The 24,028-nt window shown below is 57.6% G+C and overlaps 1 protein-coding gene across 1 annotated transcript in view; it reads left to right on the top strand.

The window, feature by feature from the left end:
- Positions 1–24,028, top strand: part of GRM4 (glutamate metabotropic receptor 4) — a 111,382-nt gene that overhangs the window by 56,817 nt on the left and 30,537 nt on the right. The window contains exons 4-5 of the mRNA XM_061146057.1: positions 19,356–19,491; positions 22,439–22,593. Coding sequence (XP_061002040.1) covers positions 19,356–19,491; positions 22,439–22,593 — 291 coding nt within the window. The remainder of the gene's footprint in view (positions 1–19,355; positions 19,492–22,438; positions 22,594–24,028) is intronic.

The raw sequence follows: 24,028 nt of genomic DNA, 5'->3' as shown, positions 1-24,028 counted from the left end.
CCCTGCAACATGTGGAATCCTGGTTCCCTGACCAGGGATTGAACCCACGTCCCCTGCGTTGCAAGCCAGACTCTCAGCCGCTGGACCACCAGGGAAGTCCTCTGTTTTTCTTTATAGCACTTGACAAGTACACTTTTATTTGTTTATGGTCTGACAGCAGGGCTTTTTTTTTTTTTTTTTTGCCTGTTTTGTTCTCTGATGCCTCTCCAGCCTCTAGCACAGTCCCTGGCACATAGTATTCACTCAGTAAATGCTGGTGGGATGGGTGATTGATCACGAAATTCAGCCAACTACTCACTTCGTAAGCCCTTCTTCCTATTCAGGCCTGAAAGGTTGCTCTCCCAGTCCACAGAAAGGCAGACTCAGGCTTCTGGGGTCAGGCTGCCCTGGGACCCTCTCCTGCCCTCTGAGTTCCGGCTGCCCCCAACTCTGTCCTGACCCACCAAGGACAGAAATCCTTCCCACTGCAGCGCCTGCCTTGGGATGCTTCGTCGTGGCGTGCTGCCTGCCCCAGAAGGCAGGAATGGGAAGAAGCTCAGCCCTCCAGAGCCTGGACTTCATGGATCTATTTCACATCCGCTGGGTACTCAGCCCCCGTGTGAGGAGAGGAAAGCGGCCGTGGGCCCTGCTGGCTCCCAGCGGGCGTGGGAAGAGTAGTGCCCAGTCAGACCTGGCACCCTGCCCTCCCGCAGGAGGGGCCTGGGAGAGTCTGGTTGAATAAGTGAATGAAGGGATGTGATGATGCCTGTGTGGAGGTGAAGAGATAAATTCCAGGGCCGCAGGGGGCCCCGCCCAGCAGGGCCTGGAGGAGGGGCACACTTGGATAAGTGGGGAGGAAGGAGGGGGTGTGTGCCAGGTGGGGGAGCAGCGTGAGCAGGGGCCTAGAGGAGGTAGCAGGCAGATGGGACCACAGTGAGGGGCCTGGCCTGGTCCTAGTGGCTGTGGGACGGGGACCCATGTGAAGCGGAGCTGCGCAGTTTCTTTCAGGCCAGTCTTGCCTTTAACAGTTTTCTTGGCCCTTGGAGTTGGTGTGTCCAGCTGCTGTGTCCAAGTTCCTTAGGGCCCTGGGGAGTCTTCTCTGCCCATTGCAGCGGCTCTGAGCCAAGGCTCCTTGCAGACTTGCTGACCCATGGAGACCTGTCATCTTCCCCTGGGGTTGGCCTCCTGGGAACCTCAGTTACCCTTGCCCCAGTGCCTGCTGAATTTCCCCTCTTCCTCTCCTGCTTGGCTGGGCCCCTTGAGACCGGGTAAGGGTAGGACATCTCCCTCCTGGCTGTGTGCCCCTTGCCCTCCCTTGCACATGGCGGGGCCTCAGCAGATGTTTGTAGGATGAACAGATGTGCTCTCAGGCAGGTCGCTGCCCTTCTGGGGCCTCCATCTCTCATCTTTAACAGGAGCGACGTGTCAGCTCACCTGCAGGGTTGGCTCTGACAGCTGGCAGGCTGGGTGCCCCTAGTCCGAAGCCTCTGCCTCCAGGCGTCCTTCTTGTAAGTGGAGGCTCATCATGGGGGCGCTTCAGGCTTGGTCTTTTGGTTCAGGGATGATTGGGGCCAATTGCCCGGAGACAGAGCCTGGAGCGTGTGACCTTCTCACCCTCAGTCAGGTGACATGTGGTTGAGATCAGCCAAGGTTAGGGGTAGCCAGATTCAGGGAGGGGTCCTGCCACTGGCTTTTTGGGTTGGTGTATATGATGGCTGGTAGCATCTTCCTGGGGGGAGAGCGCAGCCTCGCCGCCCAGGGACCTGCAGCTGGGGCCCAGCATCCCCTGCCCGCTGACCAGACTGTGGGTGGAAATCAAGTGGACCTGGCTTGGGCACCCCGCTCTGAGCCACGTGGCCTCCCATGTGCCAGCTGTGTCTCCTGCCCTCCCGGGAGACTGGCAAGGTGCTGGCGCCAGTGTGACTGCTCTGTGATGGCCACGTCAGTCTCTGTCCTGCTGTGAGGATGCACCCTGAGCTGCCTGGCCCGCCGTGGGGACTTTGCCTGTCCACTTTAATTTCTCTGCCCTCTGGCCTTTGGTGCGAGGCTGGCACCTCTTGATTTTGTGAGTCCTGTGGGTTGGGTGTCACCAAGCCACCTCTCCTCTCTCCCTGACTCATCTCTGATATGTTTGCCCTGACTTATCATGACGGGGACATGCTCCCATCCGAGTTTGCCTCTAAGCTTGACAGGAGTGGCAGGAGGAAGGAGATGGTAGGCACCGAGCCCTTTTCACTCCAAGTTTGCACCCCTTCCCTCTTGGACAGTTGAGTTCAGTCACTCAGTCGTGTTCGAATCTTTGTGACCCCATGGACTGCAGCACGCCAGGCCTCCCTGTCCATCGACAGGAAGCAACTTTTTCTTTCACTGGCCTTTTTTGTGGAACGTTTGAAGATTTCTTCTGGGCCTAACATTTCTCTTTGCTGGTTGTAACCCCTTCGTGGCTTTGGCCCTCATGCCGTCTTCCCCAGATGGTGCGGTAGGGTGGGGGCCTCAAGAGCCACCATGAACCGTGCCACCCTGAGCAGTCACTTAGGGGCTCTAGGCCTCAGTTTCCACCTCATTCAATGGGAAAATTAATAGCACTTCCCTTCTGGCTTGCCATGAGCATTAAATGAGTTAATCCATGTAAAGCGCTAGCACAGTCAGGGCCCTGCACTCAGCATTGAGCTGCTGGAGGTGTCACTGTCACGGTTACTCATCAGAGAGGGGATTGTGGGTCGGGTCCCAGTTCTAGCCTTTGGGTGGCTGTGTAGCCCTGGGCTGGTTACTTTCCGTCTCTGAGCCTCAGCTTCATCCCTGATGTGAAGGTGATGTGTCAGAGGTGACCCCTGTGATTTGGGTCTTCGTGTGCCTTACCCACCTCTCTTGGTTTTTCTGTCCTCACCATGTGGAGGTCCGGGCATCACCGGGTTGGCCTCTGGCTTCTGCTCTGCCTGTGTTCTTGGGCCCAGACCTGAGCCCATAGAGTGGGCTCCTTTGGCCTCTTTGGTTGTGTTACCTCTGAGCCTTTTGACGAATGAATCTGTCAGCCTGGTCTGAACCCCACTGTCTTTGAGTTCATTTCCTGCCCTTGTTTCTTCCTCCTCTCCTTCTCTGAGCCTCTGCACTGGGAGCACGCTGGGTTCTGTCCTCCCAGGCTCCCATGTTTAGGGATCCCTTCTGACTTCTTCCCCTTTGTTAAAGAGCAGGTGGCAAAGGCATTGAGTTTTCCCTGCCCCCACCCAGTTTGGGCCTTGACTTCCGGAAAGCCCTCTTGACCTCCTTGCTGACTACTGAGTTTGAGCCTGTTTTCCTATCTGAGGTCCCAGTACTCCCAGCCCCCTACTCTGGGCTTCTTAGGGGTGTCATCCAAGCAAGCCCCAGCCACCATTTCCCTGCAGCCCCGGGACACTGTGAGCTCGTGGCTTCCTTCCCTCCTGTCCTGAGGCTCCTTCTTCAGGGGCTGCTGAGTGTCCCAGGAGGGTTCTGGCCTCAGCATCACCCCCTACTCCTGTGTGACCTTGGACAAGTCACTGCCCCTCCCGGAGCTTTCCATTTCTTCATGAGACCAGGCAGGGGCTGTGCACCTTCTTCAGTGGGCACATGTACATCATGGACACACAGAGGGATGTCTGCAGCTATTTCTTCCCCTTGTTACCCTGTGTCATCCACCCAGCCCTCTTCCCAGAGCCTCTGAGCCCCAGGCTCTGCCTCCTGCACCAGCCCCTCAGCCAGCCCACCCTGGCCTGTGTGAAGCCTCCTGGACCTCCTTGTGTTTTAATATGCGATTTTCCAAGGAGCATTTCATTAACCACACCCACTGCAGCTGCCGGGCCCTGGCCCCAGCCCCTACACAGATGCCCTGAGAATTGTCCCCGTTTTATGGAGGAAGTGGCCATGGCCCAGGCTGCCTGTGGGCTGGCCTTCACAGCATGTCAGAGGCAGAGCTTTGCATTCAGGTCTGTGTGACTCCAGAGCCCGAGGGAAGGAAGGAGGGAGGGGCCCTCCTTTCGATGACATATGTGATGTCTCACCCAGCTTCTCTGGGGAAGTGCTGCTGGGTCAGTCAGATGGACGGACCTCGGAGGATGACCCCGCCCCCTCGGCACACACAGGCTGGAGGTTCCCTCAGGACCAGGGAAGGGGGGCGAGCAGCTTCTGTGATGCGGAATGTGAGTGTGATGGGAGTTACTTAGTCACGTGTGGCTGTGGATGAGCCTGCGAGGGGCTCTGTCTAAAGGTGGGCATCACAGGGCCTGGAGCTTGGGGGGAACGCATCCCTGATGGTCACCTTTTTAGTGATGGCTTCCCTCGGGCTCCTGGGGTTTTCGAGGACTCAGAAGAAGGGAGTCCATGCCTCCAGATTGTAGAGCCTGCTCTGTGGGGATATGGCTGGTGAGGAGGGCAGTGGGGGCACTTTCTCAGCCCTTTCACCCCTCAATTCTATACAATAACTTATTCATTTGCTGGAAAGATATTTATTGAGCCCCTACTGTGTGCGAGGCGTTGAGCCAGGACATGGGGGATACAGCAGTGGACTAAAGAGATGAGGATCACTGATCTTGTGAGCTCATGTTTGGGGAGAGGGATAGGGGCAACTTATTGTAAACAAGTAAAGACTTCACTGTATGATAGACTTTCAGATAAGAACCAATGAGCATTGCTATAAAGAAGAAGAAAGCTGCATAAGTAGACAGAGGGGGAAGGAAGGGGAGACTCATATGAGTGGTCAAGGAAGGCTTTTCTGCAGAGGCGAACTTAGGACAGAGGCCTAAATACAGTGAGGGAGTGAGCCACGAAGAGATCTGTGGGAAGAGTGCCCCGGGCAGGGCTACTGACAAGTGCAGAGGCCCTGAAAGCCTTCCTGGGACTTGGAGGGTAGCCAAGAGGCAAGAACAGAGCAATTGAGGGGGCAGAGAAGTGGAAGAGGAGGGGAAGATCATGGGGGGCCTTCTGGCCTCTCTGAGGACTTCGGCTTTTGATTTGAGTGAGACGGGAGCTGTGGGAGGCTTGTGAACAGAGAAGAGATGTAGATGGGCTTGGGTTTACTAGGGTCCCTCCGGCCATTGTGTAGGGAAGAGACTGTGGGCCTGAGGCAAGAAGGCCAGTGAGGAGGCTACTGCTGTCCTCCAGGTGAGACGTGATGATGACCAAGGAGTGGGAGTGGTGAGAAGGGACAGGTCTGGGGTATGTTGTGAAGCACTAGCCCGCACGTCTTGCTCCCAGGTTGTGTGTGGGCGGAGGGGAGGAGAATGGCCCCAGTGCCCCTGGATTCAGCACCACGGACAGCGCCAGCACCAGCCCAGGGGAAAGCCCTGGTTGGCTCGGGTCCCCAAGAATGGCCAATCCCTGGATGCTGCTCGGGGCCTCATCTATAGAGTGCTGGTCCCTTACAAATCTCTCTTTTAGCCAAATATGTTTATTTCTGGGCACTGCTGTGAATCCTTTTTGTGATCAGGCAGGTCTGAATGCAGCTATATAGCTGGGATGAGGTTTGGAAGCAGTTGTTTCCCAAAATCTTTGCATCTAGCCAAATTGTTGTTGTATGGGGTGGGGTTGGATGGGGTGGATGGGGGGTGCAGAATGGGAACTGGGGGAAGGGGGAAGGGGAGCTTCCTTGAAGAGCAGATGGGAAGAGGAGAGTCTTAAAGAACCATGGGCCTGTCCCAGAGGAGCAGCAGGGTGCTCTGGGTAGGGGAGCTGTGTGACTAAATTTGGTTCTTCATGACGCCTTCCTTCTGAGAGCGAGGAGGGGCTGCATTCCTGACAATAAGGGGGGTGGGCCACCTCAGGGCAGACAGTTCTGACCCTCAGGCTTGCCATGGCCTTGCTGTGTGTCTGGAGAAGCTACCATTCTTTGGCTCTCAGTTTCTCCGTCTGTAAAATGGGGGTAATTGCAGTCCTTACTGTGCCGATTATTGTATGACAAGAATGGGTAGATTAGCCATCAGAAAGGCCAAGAAAGGGCTGGAGGGGTGCAGGGCTGCCTCTGCGGCCTCAGGCCCCGAGGGTGAGCATGTGGCCTTTTCCTGGCTGGCCACACCCCCGCCCCTTGTGACCATCATCCTCGTTCTCCCTCACTCGCATGGTGCATTACATCTGTGCCTCATTTTGCTATAGACAGAGTGATCATATGGATATTCTATGCAAATTCTCATTTTTAATGAGCCAGAAGGAAAGCTAACGACCATTTTGCAGACGTCTTGGGGCACAAGGGAGGCCTTGGGATGGGGGGAAAAAGCAGGACAAAGTGACATGTGAGAGGAGAGAGGAGGGAGGGAGGGGGAAGGGGATAGAGCGGGGTGGGGGGGATGCAGTAGGGGCTGTGGGTGGGGGGAGGGGAGGGGAGGGGAACAGGCTCTGTTTCCCATCTCTCAAAACCACTCTGCCTGCCCCGTTTTAAGACAGGGAAACAGGCTTGGAGAGAGGTGGCAACTCGCCAGACACCCGACTCTGGGAAAGTGGGAAAGAGAGACATACGCAGAGGCAGGGCAGAGGGAGCAGACGGGTTGGAGAAAGGGAAGGTGGCGGCATCCGAGACTAGGCTCTGGCTTACGGGATCAGTTTCCTGATCTGTATAATGGTCGCAGCACCTAAGCCGTGGGCTGATTGAGAGGAGCTAATGAGAAGACAGGTGCAGACATTGCATGACCAAAGGGTGCTGCCAGAATGCGTGGGCCATGGGGTCATGTGTGTGAGGGGGGGAGGAGGGGGCAGGGGACTGGGTGGGGAGACAGGGAAAGGAGGGCAGAGGAACAGGAGCTGGAGATGCAGTACGAGGCCTTCTGCGCAATAGGCCAGCTCCTAGTTAGTCTGTTTGCTCATTTGCACATTCATTCATTCCTTCTTTCATTCTTCAGCATCTGTGGTCTAATTCATAGACAGAAGTCAGCTCCCTGAGGGCAGGATTCTGGTCTGTCCTATTCATGGCTGTCCCCACAGCATCCAGGGCAGCACCTGGCATGGGAGGGCCTTAGTGAATCATTGCTGAATCAGTGGATGCTCTGTGCCCAGAAATGGGCCCGGCAGTGGCCACTCCCTGGAGGCATCTAGTCCAAAAATTTCCCTTCCCTGTGCTAAGTGCAGTACCTGAGTTATTGGGATGGTTACGGGCACCCAGCAGAGAAGGAGCCTGGGGACACCTAGGAAGACTTCCTGGAGGAGGAGACCTGAGCTGAATCTTCAAGAACCAACAGGAGCTGACTTGAAGGAGTCCGGGAAGGGGAACTGGGCATAGAACAGAGGGAACAGTCTGGTGTTGGGAAGTGCAGGTCCTGCTGGAGGCAGGGAGCGCAGAAGATGAGGCCGCAGGGCTTCAGGACCCGAGGGAGGTGAGGTGAGAGCGAGTGGAGGTGGAAGGGAAGGGCATGCTGGAGTGGGATGGGTTTTGGTGGGGTGGTGGGTGCTCGGGCTGGACAGGCTGAGGTTTGCATGCCTGTATGGGGCTCTGGTCTGGTCAGGTGGTGTCCACAGGAGTTGGGGACAGGGCCCAGGGGATCAGAGCCTGAGAAGTCAGCTGGCTGCTGCCTCGGGTGAGGCTGGACCTGTCCCCGGAGCTCGGAGCCAGCCTGGAGAGGGGGCCGGGGTGGCATCTCTGTGACTGCCTTGAGCAGATCACGAGCCTCTCGGCTCTGGTTTAGATTTAGAAAAGACCTCTCAACTGCGGGCAGTCCCACCCGGGCCACAGTGCCTGGGGTGCGTTTAAATGTCAGTGTAAATATCACAGTGGCTCAAGTCCCCTCTCATACTTAGTGCCCAGAGTCCCAGGATGTCTTTTTGTATTGCAACACGGGACCATCTCTTACTATGAAAAATGTCTAGCCCCAAAGGCCTATTGAGAAAAATCAGTAGCTGTTGGGTCCTCTGCCCCAGCTTTGGTGTTCCACAGAGAGGGCAGGATCAGCTGAGCACCCCTCCCCATGCCCCTCCCCAGATGCCCTCCTGAGACCCACTTAGGACTGCTCCTGGGATCCAGGCTTGGAGGCCCCTTTCCCTCCCAGAGCTGGCCAAGCAGGCTCACAGGCTCTGGGGCCCCAAGCTTTTCCCCAGCATCATCGGGAGAGCCTGGGACGGGTTTTGGAGGGGTGGGGTGAGCACTTCCCCAGCTCAGGGCCACATCTGGGCCTCTGCCCCTGACCTTTGTCCACCAGCTCTTGCTAACCCCAATCGCAGGCAGCTCAGAGCCTAAGAAAAGCCTCCGATGGTCCACAGGGCCGGCTGGTGTCTGCTCTGTCCTCGCCACGCCCCTCCCCCATGGCCAGTCTCGGGGGCACACTCACACCCACTGTCTGTCCTGCTTCCCAGTCGAGGGGTCAGCAGCCCCATTTCCTGGCTGAGGAAGCTGGGGCCTCACCCCGGGTACATCCAGAGTTGAGGCTGGGCTCAGCCCGCTGTTCCTTCCACATCTTGCTGTTCTGCCATGAGAAGGGTTGGCTTGAAGAGCCCGAGTCAGGCTCCTGTCGGGGAGGGGGTGAGGGCTGGTATGGGAAGGTCCGGGAGGACTTCATTACCCAGTGCCTGCTTGGGGCACCTTGGGAGGGCCCGAGCCTGCCGCCGGCAGGGAGACATGCTTGGCCTGCCTGAGTAATTACATCTCAACATTTCATTTTGCTTGTCAGTTTCCACTTCCTGGGGATGTGGGCTCCTAAATATTTCATCCCAGTCTGCAGCCTCCTGTTCCTCTCCCACCAAACTGCAGGCCTGGCTGCCGGGCTGGAGCTGGCCAGAGGTCATCTTCTCCATGCCCCTGCCTCTCAACAGGTGTCTCCACCACCAGCCCAGAGCTGGCTCCTCCTCCCAAGGGGTCTGGGGTGAAGAGGCCAGGCAGACAACATTGCCAGAAACAAGAGTCGGAACACCTGCTGTGCTGGAAATCAGGGAGTGAGGAAAGAGAAAAATGCAGTCTGCCCTTGAAGGGGTTTATGGGCTGATGGAGAAAACAATCAAGTGTTACAAGAGCAAACTTTGAGTAGTTGTGTGCCAGGCACTGCTGCATGTATTAATTCAGTTGTTCTTCATGCTTATGAGAAGACAAAACCCAGAGAGGTGAGTAACTTGTCCAGAGTCCCACAGTTGAGAAGTGGCAGAGCAGGATCTGAACTCAGGCAACCTGGCTCCAGCCCTCATGCCTCAAAGCACAGGAGTTACTGACCCAGCAGCCTCGGCAGAGGATGGTTCCAGGGGAGAGGGGTGTGATGAGAGCCTGGGTGGGCGGCGGCACATCCCCATTGCAGGAGGATCTGGGGTGTTTTGTGGGGGAGAGGTGGAGAAGTGGAGCCCCGAGGCAGGGCTGGGCAGGTGGGCAAGCAGGAGGGGCTTTTCCTGCAGGGGGACCAGCCAAGGCTCCAGGGTAGAGACACTCGAGTTGCATTGGAAAAAGTGGTCTTGCTGTGGAGTGTGGAGTTGTGAGATCAGGGGAGGGGCTGAAAAGCTGCTCTGTGACCTCGCCCTCCAGCTGTGTTGCTGGAGCTGGGGGCTTGTTCTGAAAGGGGTTTTTCAGCAGAGGACTCTGAACTAGCGCTGAGCAGTGCTGGGTCTGACTGCTGCTCAGCCCGACTTGCTGTGGGAGCCTTGGGCAGACTCCTTTCCCTCTCTGAACCAACTCTGAGAAGTCGGTGGGATTCCCTCAGCTGAGGAATACCCCGCGGGGGGACTTCTCTGGTGGTTCACTGGCTATGACTCCATGCTTCCAAAGTAGGGGGCCCAGGGTTTGATCCCTGGTCAGGGAGCTAGATCCCACAACTGAGACTTGTCACCGCCAAATACACAAATATTAAAAAATTAATTATTATTGTATATAAAACAAGAAGAATGCCCGGGAAGGCCACTGAGAACAGAGGAAGGTGGGCCCTCAGGGGCTGGGTTGGGGCAGGGGTCTCCGGCAGGTGGCCTGGAGCGGGCCGGGGCCGGAACCAGACACCTCCCTGTGCCTTCCCCCACAGCCCCCTCCCTCCACCACCTGCCTCCAAACACCTTCGCTTCCTTCTCTCCTCTCTCTTTTTTCTCCCAGCTTTTCTCACTTCAAAGGTGTTTTGCCTAAATGGGTTTGTGTTAAGATATTAGGTCGATCACTCAGCAAATTTCCCTCTGCTCAGAGCTGCGCACCATGAATAATGCAGCTCTGAACAGCCCTCGCTGCCCAGCGGCCTCACAGGGAGGGGGCAGCAGCGCTCAGCTCGAGGGCTCTGAGCCCCACAGCTGCCCTGGCTGGTCCCCGTCGCAGCGTGCCTCTTCCCCGTCCCCAAAATATCCCCCCAGGGGCCGGGCTGTCCACAGGTGACCCCTTTAATCCTCACAACACCCCTGCTGCGTCTGAAGGGTGGCGAGCACACCATCCCACTTTACAGATGCGGACGTGGAGGTTCAGAGAGGCTGGGCGACTTGGCTCTCATCACGCAGGGGCCGGATGTGGGACGAGGGCCCGTCTGCGCCCAGCCTTGGCCCCCCATGTCACAGCAGGCCGACTCTCTGATGGCGGTGTCCCTGTACCCGCAGGTCCTGCTCGGGTCTCCCGGGGGCAGGTGGGTGTGAGTGGACGGCCTGGTTGCAGAGGGAAGATGTGGATTTCGCCCAGAGTGGGGCGCTGAGGCGGTCGGGCGAGTAGTTGCTGGATGACAGAGGTGCTGTCTCCCTCCACCCAGTGCCAGCATCCCCCAGCCGGGCCCCCCGAGCACTGGTAGAAAAGGTGAGGTGTTGATGGTGCTAAGGATTGGCTGGTGGCTCCAAGGAGGTGTGGGCAGCTGACCCGTGTGTCTGGGTCTGCGGCTGTGTGTAGGGTGTAACCTGCGGAGGTTGGGTGTGGTGAGTGTGGCTGTGTGAGGCGGTGTGCTTACTGTGTGCGCTTGTGTTGCTGTGATCTTGTGTGGGGTGGCAGTGATGTCTGGTGTGTGACCTTGTGAGGGTGTGTGTTACCATGTGTATGGGCAGCGGGGGGAGATGAGCTGAGAGTGTCCGGGAAAGGAGGGACGTGTGTCCCGCCTGGGACAGGCTCTGGGCCTCTAGGCTGAGGCCGAGGGTTCTGCCCAGCAGGCTCTGTCCCTGGAGACAGAGCTGAGTGTCGCCCGGTTTCTCTGGCCCCCAGAGCATCCTCACAGCCCCGGGTCCTGACCTGAGGTCCTGACGAACTCCCTGCCCCTCTGCCTTTGCAGCCCCACCCCCACTAGGACTCATTCACTCCCCAGAGGCTTTGGCTCCCGGAGGCTGACCCAGGCTTTCACAAATACCATTTGACCCTCACGCTAGCCCCATCAGGTGGAGTTTTTTAAAGTCCTGCCCTATTTTACTGATGGTAAGCCTGATGCTCAGAGAGTCTAAGTAACTTGTCCAAAGTCACATAGCCAGGGTCTTCCCTGGTGGTCCAGTGGCTAAGAATCTGCCCTCCAGTGCAGGGGACATGGGTTCGATTCCTGGTTGGGAAACCAAGATCCCACCTGCCTTGGGGCGACTATGCCCACACAACTACTGAGCCTGTGCGCCGCAGTAAAGACCCAGCACAGCCGAAAAACAAGCAGAACCCAAAAAGAACAAAGTCACACAGCCCGAAGCTGTGGAGTTGACATTTCTCTTTTGTCTCACAATGGAGGGGAAGAGGAAGCTGAGAGCAGGTGTGAGATCCACACTTTGCACAAACCTTTGGTGGGGTGCATCATGGGGACCCTGCAGGTGGGAAAGTGGGGTGACTGTGTCCCCTTCACTGCCCTTTGGTACCCGGGTCTTCCTGGCTCCAGCCAAGTCTCTCCTAGTGGGCCCACTGTGTCCCCTCGGGCTGGAGTCGCCCTGCCCTCCCGGGCTTCTCTACTGGCCCAGCTGTCTTCAGCCCTGGGCCTTTGGGGCCCTGCCAGTTTGCATGGCTATCTTATACTTTTCCACTTGATCTTTTGCATGTGCATTTCTTGAGCACTCATAACAAGGAATTTACATCTAGGTGGAAAGGTAGATTCCCAGCAGAAGGCAGGACTGAGAGAGAGGTCCCAGTGTGCATGACGCCCACGTGGGCTTGGAGCTTGCCAGTGCATCCTACAGGGCAGGCCCGGGCCTGGATGACCTTTGCAGCCCAGAGCCTGGCACAAAGTGGCTGCCCAGTGCTGGTAGACACGTAGACATCCGGGCACTCCGTGTGACCAGGTGGTGCTCAGAGGGGAGGTCACAGTGGGCTGCAGGGGTCAGGGAGGTTCTTAGAGGAAGTGGGCAGGTTTGAGCAGGTGGCCACTTCAGATTCCTACAGCACCTCCACCCCCAAGCCTGTGCCTACTGCCTCCTGCCCTGCTGGCCCTCCCATCCCTGTAGTCGGGTGCTCGGTGGCCCATTTATCTGGCAATCGTGGGTCATGGCCTGTTGCAAGCAAGCGCAGTGTGTGTGCTGGGCACCGTGAGGGCTGGAGCAGAGACAGACCGGGAGGAGATAAGTAAGGGAGGCGGACTGAAGGGGCGGCCTCTGTAGAGGAAGGCCTGATGTGGTGGGATTTTGTTGGGACCAGACCTGAGGGGGAGATGTGGGCCTTGCATGCCACTTGTACACATGCACACGCGTGCACTCACGCACACATGCACACACACTGTGGGAGCCATGTATGAGAGGAAGGAGGCTGGAGTGGACTGGTGGGGAGAAGGGTTGGGAGTGGGAGCAGAAAGGGGGTGCTGGCCGTGAGCCAGGCTCACCCCACCCCCCCGCCCCGGAGAGTCCTTGAGCCCTTGCTGGAGCCAGAGCTGCCCCTCGCTGCCCGCCCCCAGCCCCAGCCCTCCTGGACAGCCACAGGTTAGGGGGCTTCTCTCAGGGCCTGGACGTCTCCCTGACCTCAGATGCCCTTTCAGCCACAGCTCTGCTGCCTGGAATCTGTTGCACAGCTCCATTTCCTTAGACCAGGGCTTCGTTCCCAGTTGAAAGTAAAAGTAACATAATGTTGGTCACTGATGCCTCTGAATAGCTCCCTCTCCTGAGAGCAGGTGTGGGGAGAAGGCCTGACTTTGGAGAGGGTGGTCGGGGGTGGGGGGGGCATGGGGGGGGGACTCTGTGTGCGCATGCGCTTGCTTGCTTGCTTGCTTTTGTGTGTGTGTGTGTGTGTGTGTGTGTGTGTATGTCTGTATGAGGGTGTGAGCCCATATAGTCCAGGGTCTCCCCCAGCCTCCCTCCTGCCTTTCCCCTTACCTCTGTCTCTGCCAGGAACCCAGGGAAGCTGGGGAGGGGACCCCCTCCTTGGGTTGTTTAACAACCCCCATTTTCTCTGTGTTGTAATTTGCTGCCTTCACATTTTGCCTTAATGTAGATTCTTTCCACTTGATTTCCTAGCGTTGGTCTCTCATTGTTTTTCTCCATTTTTAAATTTGAAAGGCCAGGAAAAGAAAGGGAGAGACAAAGAGGAGACGAGCCCAGTATCCCTGGGCTCCTGTGTGTTGGGTGCAGGGAAGTTTCTCAACTCTCCAGAGGGGGTTTTTCCCCAGCTTGGTCTGGAGCCCAGAGCCCGGGGTGCTGTTTGGGATGAGGGAATGGCACCCCTGGGCTCTGGGTGCCAGAGGAGGAGGGCACAGGTGCTGGGTCCCCCGGGATCTGTGGGCACGGTGTGTGTCTCGGCCACCTTGCTGCCCACTGCCTATGGGCTGGCTGCTTAGCTGCTTCCTGGCAGGGGCGGGCCTCCTGGTGAGTGAGATAAGGAAGAGGGGGCGGTGAGAGGATTCCCAAGCCTGGAGGATGTGACGGACGGCTCTGGAGAGGCACAGGGGAGCCCAGGTCCTCAGCTGCCCCATACCTGGGGTGAGCCTGCCACTCCGGGGGGGAAGCCCCTTGGTTCTGCCTTCTCTGGGTCGCCAGGGGAGTCCACAAGTTGGCGGGCCCTGAAGGCAGGGGGTCTGGGGGCTGCTTGGAGCGAGTGGGGAGGACTTATTCAGATGGGTGCAGTAGAGAGAGCCCCATCCTGCGGGGGGCAGGGAGGTGCCCAGAAAAGAAGGAAACTGAGCCCAGTGAGTCAGACAGTGATCAGACTTTGTGTAACCCACATCTACTGGGGCGTTAGGAGTGCAGATGGAGGCAGACACTAACACAGATATATCAGCTGGACCCAGGATACCGGGAAAGGTCACCAGACCACAAACAGAAAGGGCTCAGAGACCACAAGATACAACAGGAAACCCATATCAAGTTTCACTGGTGGAACTTCCATGTCACGTTCAAGTCAGGGCAGGTGTGTGAAGCCTGGCGGAGGTGCAGGGTTCCAGTGCCAGGGGAGGGCTGGCCAGGAGAGAGCCTGTCCCCAGGGGGAGGTGAGATTTCAGGAACCAGGAGGCCGGCAGTAGGAGGGCAGCCCCATGCGCCTTCCTCTCTGTGTCGTGTGGAGGCCTCTAGCCCGGGAGTGGCCCGGTGGCCCTGCGTTATGAACAGAGCGGCTCAGGGCGGCACGTGTGGGGACTAGGATGCCTTCACTGGCGCTTGTGTCTGCACGTTTGGTCTGGCTTGGGTCCTGAGCTGCACAGTTACCAACCATTTACGTGTTGTCATATTTGCTTCTGATTATTTCCAAGAAATGAAACAGGGATCATGCCTGGGAGCCCTCCTGTGGGACCCTCAGTCTTGTTCCATCCCTGCCTCCCTTGAGGTACCCACACCCTGCAGGGGCTGGGTTCCCTTCTTGTCTGAGTCATTCAGCAAGCATTTATGGAGCACTAGTGTGTGCCAGGCACTGGGGAGATCACAGTGCGTGCAACAGGGAAAATCTCCTGCCTTCTTGCAGCTTTTGCTCGTGTCTATATGTGTGTCCGTATATAAGACCTTGTATTGTATGTGGCCTCTAATTTCCACATGAAAGGGACAGAAAGTGGTGCACTTGGCTTTAACAGTCAACTTTGCATTTTCAGGGTTTTGTCATGCTGATACATGAGAGCTGTTTTATATATCTTAGCTACATAATATTCCATTCCTCTGTTGAAAAGTACTTAGGTGGTTTCCATGTTTTCGCTGATTCAAGCAGTGCTGCAGTGATCATCTTTGGGCACATCTCTTTGTGCCCGTGTACGAGTTTCTCTGGGAAGAATGTGGAAGGGGACATGCTGGTTTGTAGGGTTCTAGACTCCCTGGCTCAGTCTCCTCGGTCCCCAAGAGCTTGGGCCGGGAGCTCTCCAAGGTCCTGACTGCCCCCTTGGGCTCATAAGCTCCTGGCACGAGCTTGTGGCTTCCTGCCCCTGGCCCTGCGCGGAGGCACTGGCTGGGCGGACGGTGGAGCTTGCAGCTGGCACAGGGCAACCGGTGCCTGCCAGGGGGCTGGGGCTGTGTTGGGGGTGAGGGGCTTGCCAAGGGTGACCCAGAAGGGCCTAAGTGGGCCGTGGGGAGCACCAGACTCCTCCATACCCTTATGATCCTGTTCCTGGAGCCTGGTAGAGGTGAAGGGTTTCAGCCTCTGTGCAGAGACAGGGCTTGGGTGTGTTCCTTGCTGCTTGGGTTTAATTTGATTACTTTTGCTCTCAGTATGGACTCATGGATTCTTATGTCCCAAGGAGAGAGACCATGGGACAAAGGAGTGGGGGTACAAAAAAGTGCCCCCACCCTGGTAGAAGGGTTTGGAGAGGACTTCCCAGGGGTGTGCTAGCCATGGCCCCCACAGTGATGGGGCTTCAGAAGCAGGGGCTGGACACAGGAGGGGACGTTGGGGAAGTCACTTAGCCGCTCTGTGCCTCAACATCCTCATCTCTAAATTGGAATGGTGCTGGACTTCCCTCGCAGTCCAGTTGGCGGTTGGCATGGGACTTGGGGTCTTCCCAGAAGTGGAGACGGGCTGCAGGTGTTGGGGTTAACAGGGACCTAGCGACTACAGTCTTCCCTTTCTCTGCCCAAGGGAGGCTCTTGACCAGACCTGGCTTACAGACCCACCAGCTGGCTGTGTGACCTCCATCAGGCAACTGAGCACCTCTGAGCCTCAGTTTCTGCATCTGTAAGATGGGGCCATTAGCAGCTGCCCCAGGCACTCAATGAGTGCCAGGCATGCAGTGGGTGCTCAGTAATGTGGGTCCCTCTTGGGCCACCGCAGTCCTCTCTGGCTGTGGCAGGGGACAGGAGCACTGTGGAGCCAGATCCTGTGCTAGTTACCCCTGGAAGCTGTGTCACCCTGGGACAGCCTTGGTCCTGTGCCGTGGTCCCCAGAGCAGCCAAACTGACCAGCAGGCAGTGACGCCAAGGGGCCCGGAGGGTGCCTGGCTCCTCCTTGTGGGGCCAGTGACACCCCTGGGTACTTGCCCCAGGGCAGGCCCTGCCCCAAGACATGTGCATGGGCCCTTGGTGTCCCCTGACCTGGCTGTGGCCGGTCGGGACATACTGGACTGCGTGAAAGTGTGCTCTCTGGAGCCGGGCGGCCCGCACTGAGACCCTATGCTGTGCCTGACTGTGTGACCTCGGGGAGTCACTTAGCTGCTCTGTCCTCAGCGTCCTTCTCTCTGAACTGGAACCGTGGTGGACTTCCCTTATGGCCCAGTGGTCAAGACTCTGTGCTTCCAGTGCAGGGGGTGCAGATTTGCTCCCTGGTTGGGAAAATAAGATCTCATAGACCACATGGTGTGGCCAAAATAAAAATAATAATAAGCTGGAGTTTTGCCGATGATACTGACTTCAGATGGGTGAATCTATGCAAAATGTGCAGTGTTAATATTCAAAGGCACCAGATACTATAAACATTCACTGTTACTGAGCTCTATTTGAAACGCCCCAGACTCCCCTCAAGTACCCCCACTCTTGTGGTTGTCAGAACATTGCTCCCTGCTTAGACTCTCTCTCATCTTAAGTGCCTTGTGACCTGCTGACCGGGCTGTGGTCATCCGAGTCTTCTTTCATTAGTTAAACGAAGCCTGCAGTGTGTACCCCGGGGTGGAACCTCTTAGAGGAGCACCACCCAGAAATATGACTTAACCTAAGAGTCTCTCCTCTTTGAGAACAATTATCTCCCATTCTGTGCCTCCCTCCCCTCTGCCCTCTGGCCCCCTTCTCCCTCCTGGGGCCAGGTGGCTCATCCTAACCCCCTGTCCAGCCTCCTCCTCTTGTCCATCTGTCTCCCCAGATGGGGGGAGAAATGTAGCAATTGGCCCACTTTCTAACTGGAAAGGAACCATATGGAGGATTTAGCTAGAAGCTGAGTGTCTGTCTGGCCGCTGTTAGGGCAGGGCTAGCGCTGGGGGGCAGGAGACTGGCTCCCCCCGGTTCTCTTTGTGAGCTGGGACTGGGGGGTCCCGTCCTGCCCCCAGACCCCCCCTCCCTCCCCCAAGAGCCCCTGATAACCTTACTCTTCTTCTGTGCTTGGCGCCTCTGTGGGCATCCTAGGAGGACTTGAGGTTCTTGTTCTGCCTGTGAGTGGCAGAAAGTAAAGGAGGTGGGTGCTGGTCAGGGTGGGGGCCAGAGGCCGTGGCTGCCTCACCTGCTACACAGAACCAGGGGGTCCATTTCCTGGCGACATGAGAGCAGGCCTGTGTCGGGTGGCTCTGGGCCTTGCCGGCGCCTGGCACAGAGTAGCCCCCTTCTAGAGTGAGTGCCTTGTTTCCTCAGAATGTCCCCTCCCCGCCCCCGGTGGCTCGGTCCTCCTGCTACGAAAACTCAGCCACTCAGCGCAGGGTCAGCACCTTTGGGCAGCCTTCCCTGGTTGCCACCTACGCCCCTGAGTAGAGCGCCCTCCCTGGGCGCAGCTGGGTGCCGGCCCCTCTTCCTCGGGGTAAAATAGGTGGGTGGTGTCTCCCCGCACTGGGAACCCTTGCGGCCCACCTTCCACACAGAGGTGCGTGGAGCCTGCTCAGAGGGCTCAGGGCACCCCGGCCTGGACTGCGAGACGTTCGGAGGCTTCGGAGTGCCCCAGGGTGGCAGCCAGGTGCCCGGCCAAGGTGGGTAAGTTTGACTGTGAGCCAATAGGATCCCATGTGAAATGGAGCTGGGCTGAGATCCTTGAGTAGGACCCGGAGGAAGGCAATGATCTGAGATAAAGGATCTGCCTTCATCAAGAATACTCCTTAAAACTTTTCAACCAACAGAGCCCTGACTCTGCCACCAGAGGGGCTGGAGGTCTTATTCCCTGGGGGGGGGGCCCAACTCTGTATCCCAGTGGGGCAAGGGACTGTGTGGCTTTGGGCAAAACACTTCTCTTTTCGGAGCCTCAGTTTCCTCATCTGTCAAACGTGGTTGACACTAGAAACGGGTCCACAAGTGCTTTTGTAGAAGGAGATTCGGGGAGACTGAGATAACACGAATGATGCCGGCCCCCCGCCAGCACTGGAGAGACACAGCTGAGGCCGGGGACTGGTCGGGTGAGGGGGAGGGTGCTCCCAGCTTTCTGTGAGCCACGCGGCCTGGCTGTGAATCCTGGGGTGTGTTGACTGCATCGTGGTGGTGCCTGCAGGCTTGGGGGCTTCTTGTAGAGGAATGAGCTTGAGAGGTAGGCAGGCCTTGGGTCCCCTCCCCCAGGATCCAGCCAGGTAGGCAGTGGCCAGAGAGAAAGGAATGACAGGAGGGCCCCTAAAGACCTTCCGATCCCAATCAGAGCTCCTCCAGCCCCTCCGCCAAAGCAGTCCCTTAAGCATGGCCTTCCTGGGCTCTTCTAAACTCCCTGCTGGGAATCTGACCATAAATAAGATGGAGGGAGGCTGGGTGTCATCACACCCTGTTGGGTCAGGGAGGAAGCTGGAGAGCCTACATACTGAGTGGCCTGTGAGTGCCCAGAAGGGAACTTAGGAACGTCCGCATATGGGCAGTAGCTGGGTTTACAGCATCACTGCCTGGGATGTGCAGGCACAAGTCAGCAACCAGCATGCTGCCCTTATGAAGGGGCCTGATGGTGAACATGGGGCCCGGGGCCAAGAGCCCTGGTAGGTGTGTGTGGATGTGGGTACCGGAGTCTTTGTAATGGCCCAAGGGGGGCAATTTGTTCTCATTCTCAGATTTGCACCTCCAAAAAATCTTATGAAGTAGTTACATCAAAAAGAACCAATGTTTACTTAGCACTTACTGTGTGGCAGATGTTACTATATATGCATGAACTCCCTTAGCTTTATAACAACCCTGTGAAATAGGTGGTATTATTATCTTTATAGATGATGTATTTGAGACAACAGAGAAGTTCAGTAACTAACCTGAGATCACACAGCAGTAAGCAGCAGAACTGAGATTTGAACCCAGGCAATCTAGCTTTAAGCCCGATGCTATATTGCTTCTTGCTAGCAACCTATTTTATAAAGAGAGGCACAGAGAACTTGAGTGATGTGTCCAGGGTCGCCCAGCTTGGTGAAGCCAAAATTTGCACTGTGGCTGTTCTGACTGCACACGCCCATGCTGGATCGGGACCTGGGAGCAAGGCAGGCCAGGGGACCGTGAGTAGCCCCCAGGAGTGTGGGCCGCAGGGGGAGACCCTGTCCGCCCCAGGCTGACCGGTGCCCTTCCTGCAGGGGGTGTGTGCATCGCCCAGTCTGTCAAGATACCTCGGGAGCCCAAGCCTGGGGAGTTCGACAAGATCATCCGGCGGCTCCTGGAGACGTCAAACGCCAGGGCGGTCATCATCTTTGCCAATGAGGATGACATCAGGTGAGGACAGGTGGCAGTGGGGTGGGGCTGGGGCGCCAGGGACCCCTGCTAGAGACCTTCCTGGGCAAGCCTGACCCACCCTGAGGTCCAGAGAGGTGGGGTGAGCCAATGAGGGGGTGGTGGGGAGACCCCTCTGTCTGGGGCACAGGCTATGGCTCACGGGCTCCCCTTCCTTTCCCCCTCCCCGTTTCCTACATTCATTCTACCAACTCAGGATGGTTAGCGGGTCCTTTTACAGAGGGGCTAAGGCCGTGGGCTTGGGGTCAGAGCCCCTAGGTGGGAATCCTGCTCTCCCTTCAACTAGCTGTGTGACCTCAGGCAAGTTTCTCAACCTCTCTGGGCTTCTTTTCTGCTTAAAAAAAAAAAATGGAGCTAATGAAGCCTGCTTGATAGTGTTTCTGGAGCACTGAATGCAGGAATGTGCACGAAGGAAGGAGCAGAGGCTGGCAGGAGGTAGGGGTGGCTGTCTCTCAGCCCCCCGTCCTCCCTTCGGTGAGCTCAGGGAAGTGGGAAGAGGCCTGGGCTGTGGTTCTAGTCCTGATCTGGGCACACACTCACCTGGGCAGTATCATCCCCTCCCTGGACCTCGGTCTCCGCATTTGCAGAGTGGGCGCAGGTGGACTCCAGGTGCCAGAACCATGCGGTACAGAAACCCTGGAGCAGTCCGCCTCCCTGCACACCAGCCCCTGGGTCCTGAGTCGCAGGTCAGAGTCTCAGGTGTCCTCAGAAGGTGACGCCTGAGCACCCTTCCTAAGGCACTTCCCTTCTTCCTGCTCTCTCTCTCTACCACCTCTTTAAGACTGGATGTCACGGCCAAGAAGGGCCAGCCTCCTTGATTCCCTAGACTGAGGGGGAGACACAGCGCCCCCCCCCCCCCGAGAATCTGGTCAGGGAGGCACACCCCATGTTTGCAGAGGAGATGTGGTCTCCCCAGACTGCCTCCTTCAGACAGCTGGCCCACCTGCCCACCTGCCCAGCCCAGCTTGCCCGGTCTACCCTGCCTCCATGCGGCCCCCTCCCCATTGCTAACCAGCATTCACTCTGGGTCTGCTCTTCTTTCCAACACTCTTTCCCACTTGGAAAGACCTCATCCTAGACTCCTGAGTTGCAGCAAAACAGATTTTCTCCCAGGAGATATTGCTGGGTGCTAGCAGGGATGGAGGGGAATGTTCTGGAAGGTCATTAAGGCCTCCATAGCTGTAAGTGCCAGCTCTAATGGGTGTTTCTCAGGCAGCAGAGGCTCAGGGTGTGGGACCCCTCAGGGTCCACCTGGCACCTCTGAGCTCCTGGTCCCCACAAAGCTTTCAGGGTCCCTAAACGCTGGCCCTGGGTGTCCCTGTCTCCGCAGGTCAGCTGGCACCTGGAGCAGGGGGAGGTCCTTCTGAGCTCTTCGCCTCCCTTCAGTCAGTCCCTGCCCCCTGCCCACACTCCCATGTCAAAGCCCAGCACCACTCGGGGCCCCCGACCCCATCCAGGGACACACCCCACTCGCGGCCTCCTGAGCGGCCCTGATGGACCCACAAGTGGGGAGGGGAGATGAGGGCACCAGGCCAAGGGTCCCAGAGAAGGGTCACCTGGGGGAGATGGGGGAGGGCCTTAGACTGACTCCCTGAGCAGCTGGGTGGTATGTGGGAGGGGGGGCGCCTTTCTGGAAATCCACATGCGTTTTCAGAAGCAAACAAGGTAAAAATAAACCCAGGTGACTTTGCAGAGCTGGAGCCTTGGGAGCTCTGGTCATCTCTGGCTGGCCGGATGCAGGCGGCAATAATAGGGCTGCGGTGTGGGTTCTGAGAGCAGCCTCGCCTACAATTAGCGGGCCCTGCGGGGGCTGCAGCAGCCTTGGGGGCCTAGGAGAGTCAAGAGACGGTGAGGAGGGCAGGTGTGGGCCCTGGGGTGAGGAAACACGTTTCTCCCTGGCAGCCCGAGGCTTCCTGCCCCAGCTGGCCGCCTCCTGCACAGGTCTGGCAGTCGCCCCAAGCCCCGCCGTCTGTCCTGGCCTCGTCCAAGGGACAAGCTGGCCAGTTTCCAGTATCCTGGCCTCTCACTTGCTGTATGATCTTGGGCAAGTTGCTTGCCTCCTCTCTGCTCCCGTCTGTCCCCATGGGATGAGATAACATGGGGGAGGGGGGAATTCTGCCTCGTCCTTCCTGTTTTTCTGCTTCTAGAAGATGTCTCTGAGGGGCCACTTAGTTCAAGCATCCATTAGCACTGACTGAGCGCCGTTGTGGGCTGGACCCTGTGCGGGGCTCCAGGGCCCCTGACTTGGCTAGGACCACTGATACTGTGCCCTGGGTGGCGGTGGGGAGCCTCTGGCTGCCTGCACCCTTTCATCCATCCGCGAGGGCAGTGGGGGCGGTTCTTTGGAGCACCTGGACTTTTGGCACAGAAGGAGGTGGGGTGCAGAGGGGGACAGGTGTTGGGGTGTGTGTGTGTGTGTGTGTGTGTGTGTGTGTGTGTGACAGTGGATAGAAATGTGACAAAGGGCCAAGGGTGTGGGTCTGCGAGCCTCAGAGAACAGAGCTTGGGCAGATGTGTTTCTGGGGACCCGGGTCAGACATGGGGCAGGTCCAACTGGAGGGAAACAGGCATGGTCTTGGCAGGGACAGAGGTAGCCCCAGGGGTAAGAGTGGGTCTGGGAGACCACACTGGGCCCGTAGGCAGCTGTGGGCCCAGGGCACAGGCAGTTATAGGGGTGCATTGTGGGTGAAAGGCAGCTGTGGGCCTGTAGGCAGGTGTGGGTCAAGGCAGCAGGGAACCGGGGGCCTGGGAGTCCAGGCGTGGGTGCTGGGATGGCTGTGGGCCCCAGGCTCCTGTGGGTCAGGATGGGGGATCCAGGTACAGGCTGCGAGGGGGACAGAAATGAGCCTGGGGGGGAAGGGCAGGTGTGGCCAGGACGGGGAGCCCGTGGGCAGACACGGCTGGGCTGGGCTGGTGCGTGTCCCCACAGGCGTGTGCTGGAGGCGGCACGGAAGGCCAATCAGACCGGCCACTTCTTCTGGATGGGCTCGGACAGCTGGGGCTCCAAGATCGCCCCTGTGCTGCACTTGGAGGAGGTGGCCGAGGGCGCCGTCACCATCCTCCCCAAGAGGATGTCCGTGCGAGGTAGGCCTGGCAGCCACAACAGCGCGCCCACCACCCACCCCCGGCTCCGTGCGCCCCGCTATCAGCATCACCCTCACGGGTCCTTCTTATCGTCCCCCCTCCACCATCCCTCTCCAGCTCCTTGTCTTCCCGCATCCTGTCTCTCTTCTTCCTTGGCTCCCAGCTTCTTTGTGCTCGGGTTCTGGGCTGGGAGGCCTTCCTGGCCACACTCGTCCCAGTGGGGTTAGAAGCCATGCTCAGGGTCCTTCTTTCTCCCGTCTCAGATATTCATGGGTGTTGCAGGCGGTGGCAAGTACAGGAGGCTCATTTACCAAGACTTCTCCTTCACCCCCATATTCTTTCATCCCTTCTCCCACCTGGGACAGATGAAGTGAGACCCCTGCCCCACTGGGAACGTGTCCTCTGCTAGAAGGGCCTGGGAGCTGCCAGCAGGTTACCAGAAAAGGGTGCCAGGCTGGGGACAGGGGCCTCCTTGCAGAGTCCTGGTGGGCCCTGGGTGGGCTGGGGGTGGCGGGGGGGCCTGCCCTGCCTGGTATCCCTTCCTCCTGGGACAGAACTCAGTCACCCTGGGCAGGAACAGATTGCTCTGGCCGGAGCCTCGCTGTGAGTGAGGCGCAAAGTTCCTATTAAAGGCCCAGTTTGGCAGGGACCTCACTGTCCTCCCCATGGTGGTGGCAGGCTCCCAGGGGCTTCTCCCCTGCTCTCGCTGAGGTCAATAGACATCAGCATTGATGGAGCTGGGAAGCCTGCAGACATCTACCTCCACCAAACTTTCCAAGAGACCGAGGTCTGAGTAGGGGAGGGACGTGGGTCACATGGCCATGTCCTCTATTCACCCTGAGGCAGAAGGAACACAGGTGCCAGAAGTTTCCACACCGCCCCTCTCAGCTTCAAGCCATGATAAACACAAAATAACAAACACTACGGCTCTTGGTACCCACAAATGCCATGTCCCATACAGACATCTCATTTAGTCTTTCCAGCAACCCCACATTTAGTAAGTGAATACATTAAGGCTTAAAGAGGTTAAGTGACATTTGGTGGCAGTAAGTCACACATACTTGCTATTAAGTAGCAGAACTAGGATCTGAACCCAGGACTTGCCAGACAAATCCCTTTTCTCTCTGGGGCACCAGAGAAACCACGCAAGCAGTGGTTCTCAGCAGGGGGTTATTTTGATCCCCAGGGACATTTAGCAATGTTTGGAGACATTTTTAGTTGTCATGAGCAAGGAGTGGTGCTTCTAGTGGGTGGAGGCCAGGGATGCTGTTCAACATTCTGCAATGCCCAGGACAGCCTCCCCCGGCCATTGCCCACCCCCCCACCAGCAAAGAGTGAACTGGCCCAGTGTCAGTAGTGTTAAGGTTGAGAAACTCATTCAACCAGTACCCTACCAGTGCCAGCACTTCCCCGACACCTCCAACAGACAGTCATT

This window comes from Dama dama, chromosome 7, assembly GCF_033118175.1.
Source record: "Dama dama isolate Ldn47 chromosome 7, ASM3311817v1, whole genome shotgun sequence".
In the NCBI taxonomy this organism is placed as follows: Eukaryota; Metazoa; Chordata; class Mammalia; order Artiodactyla; family Cervidae; genus Dama; species Dama dama.
The sequence above is the reverse complement of the archived record's forward strand: the minus strand, read 5'-3'. Positions and strand labels throughout refer to the sequence as shown.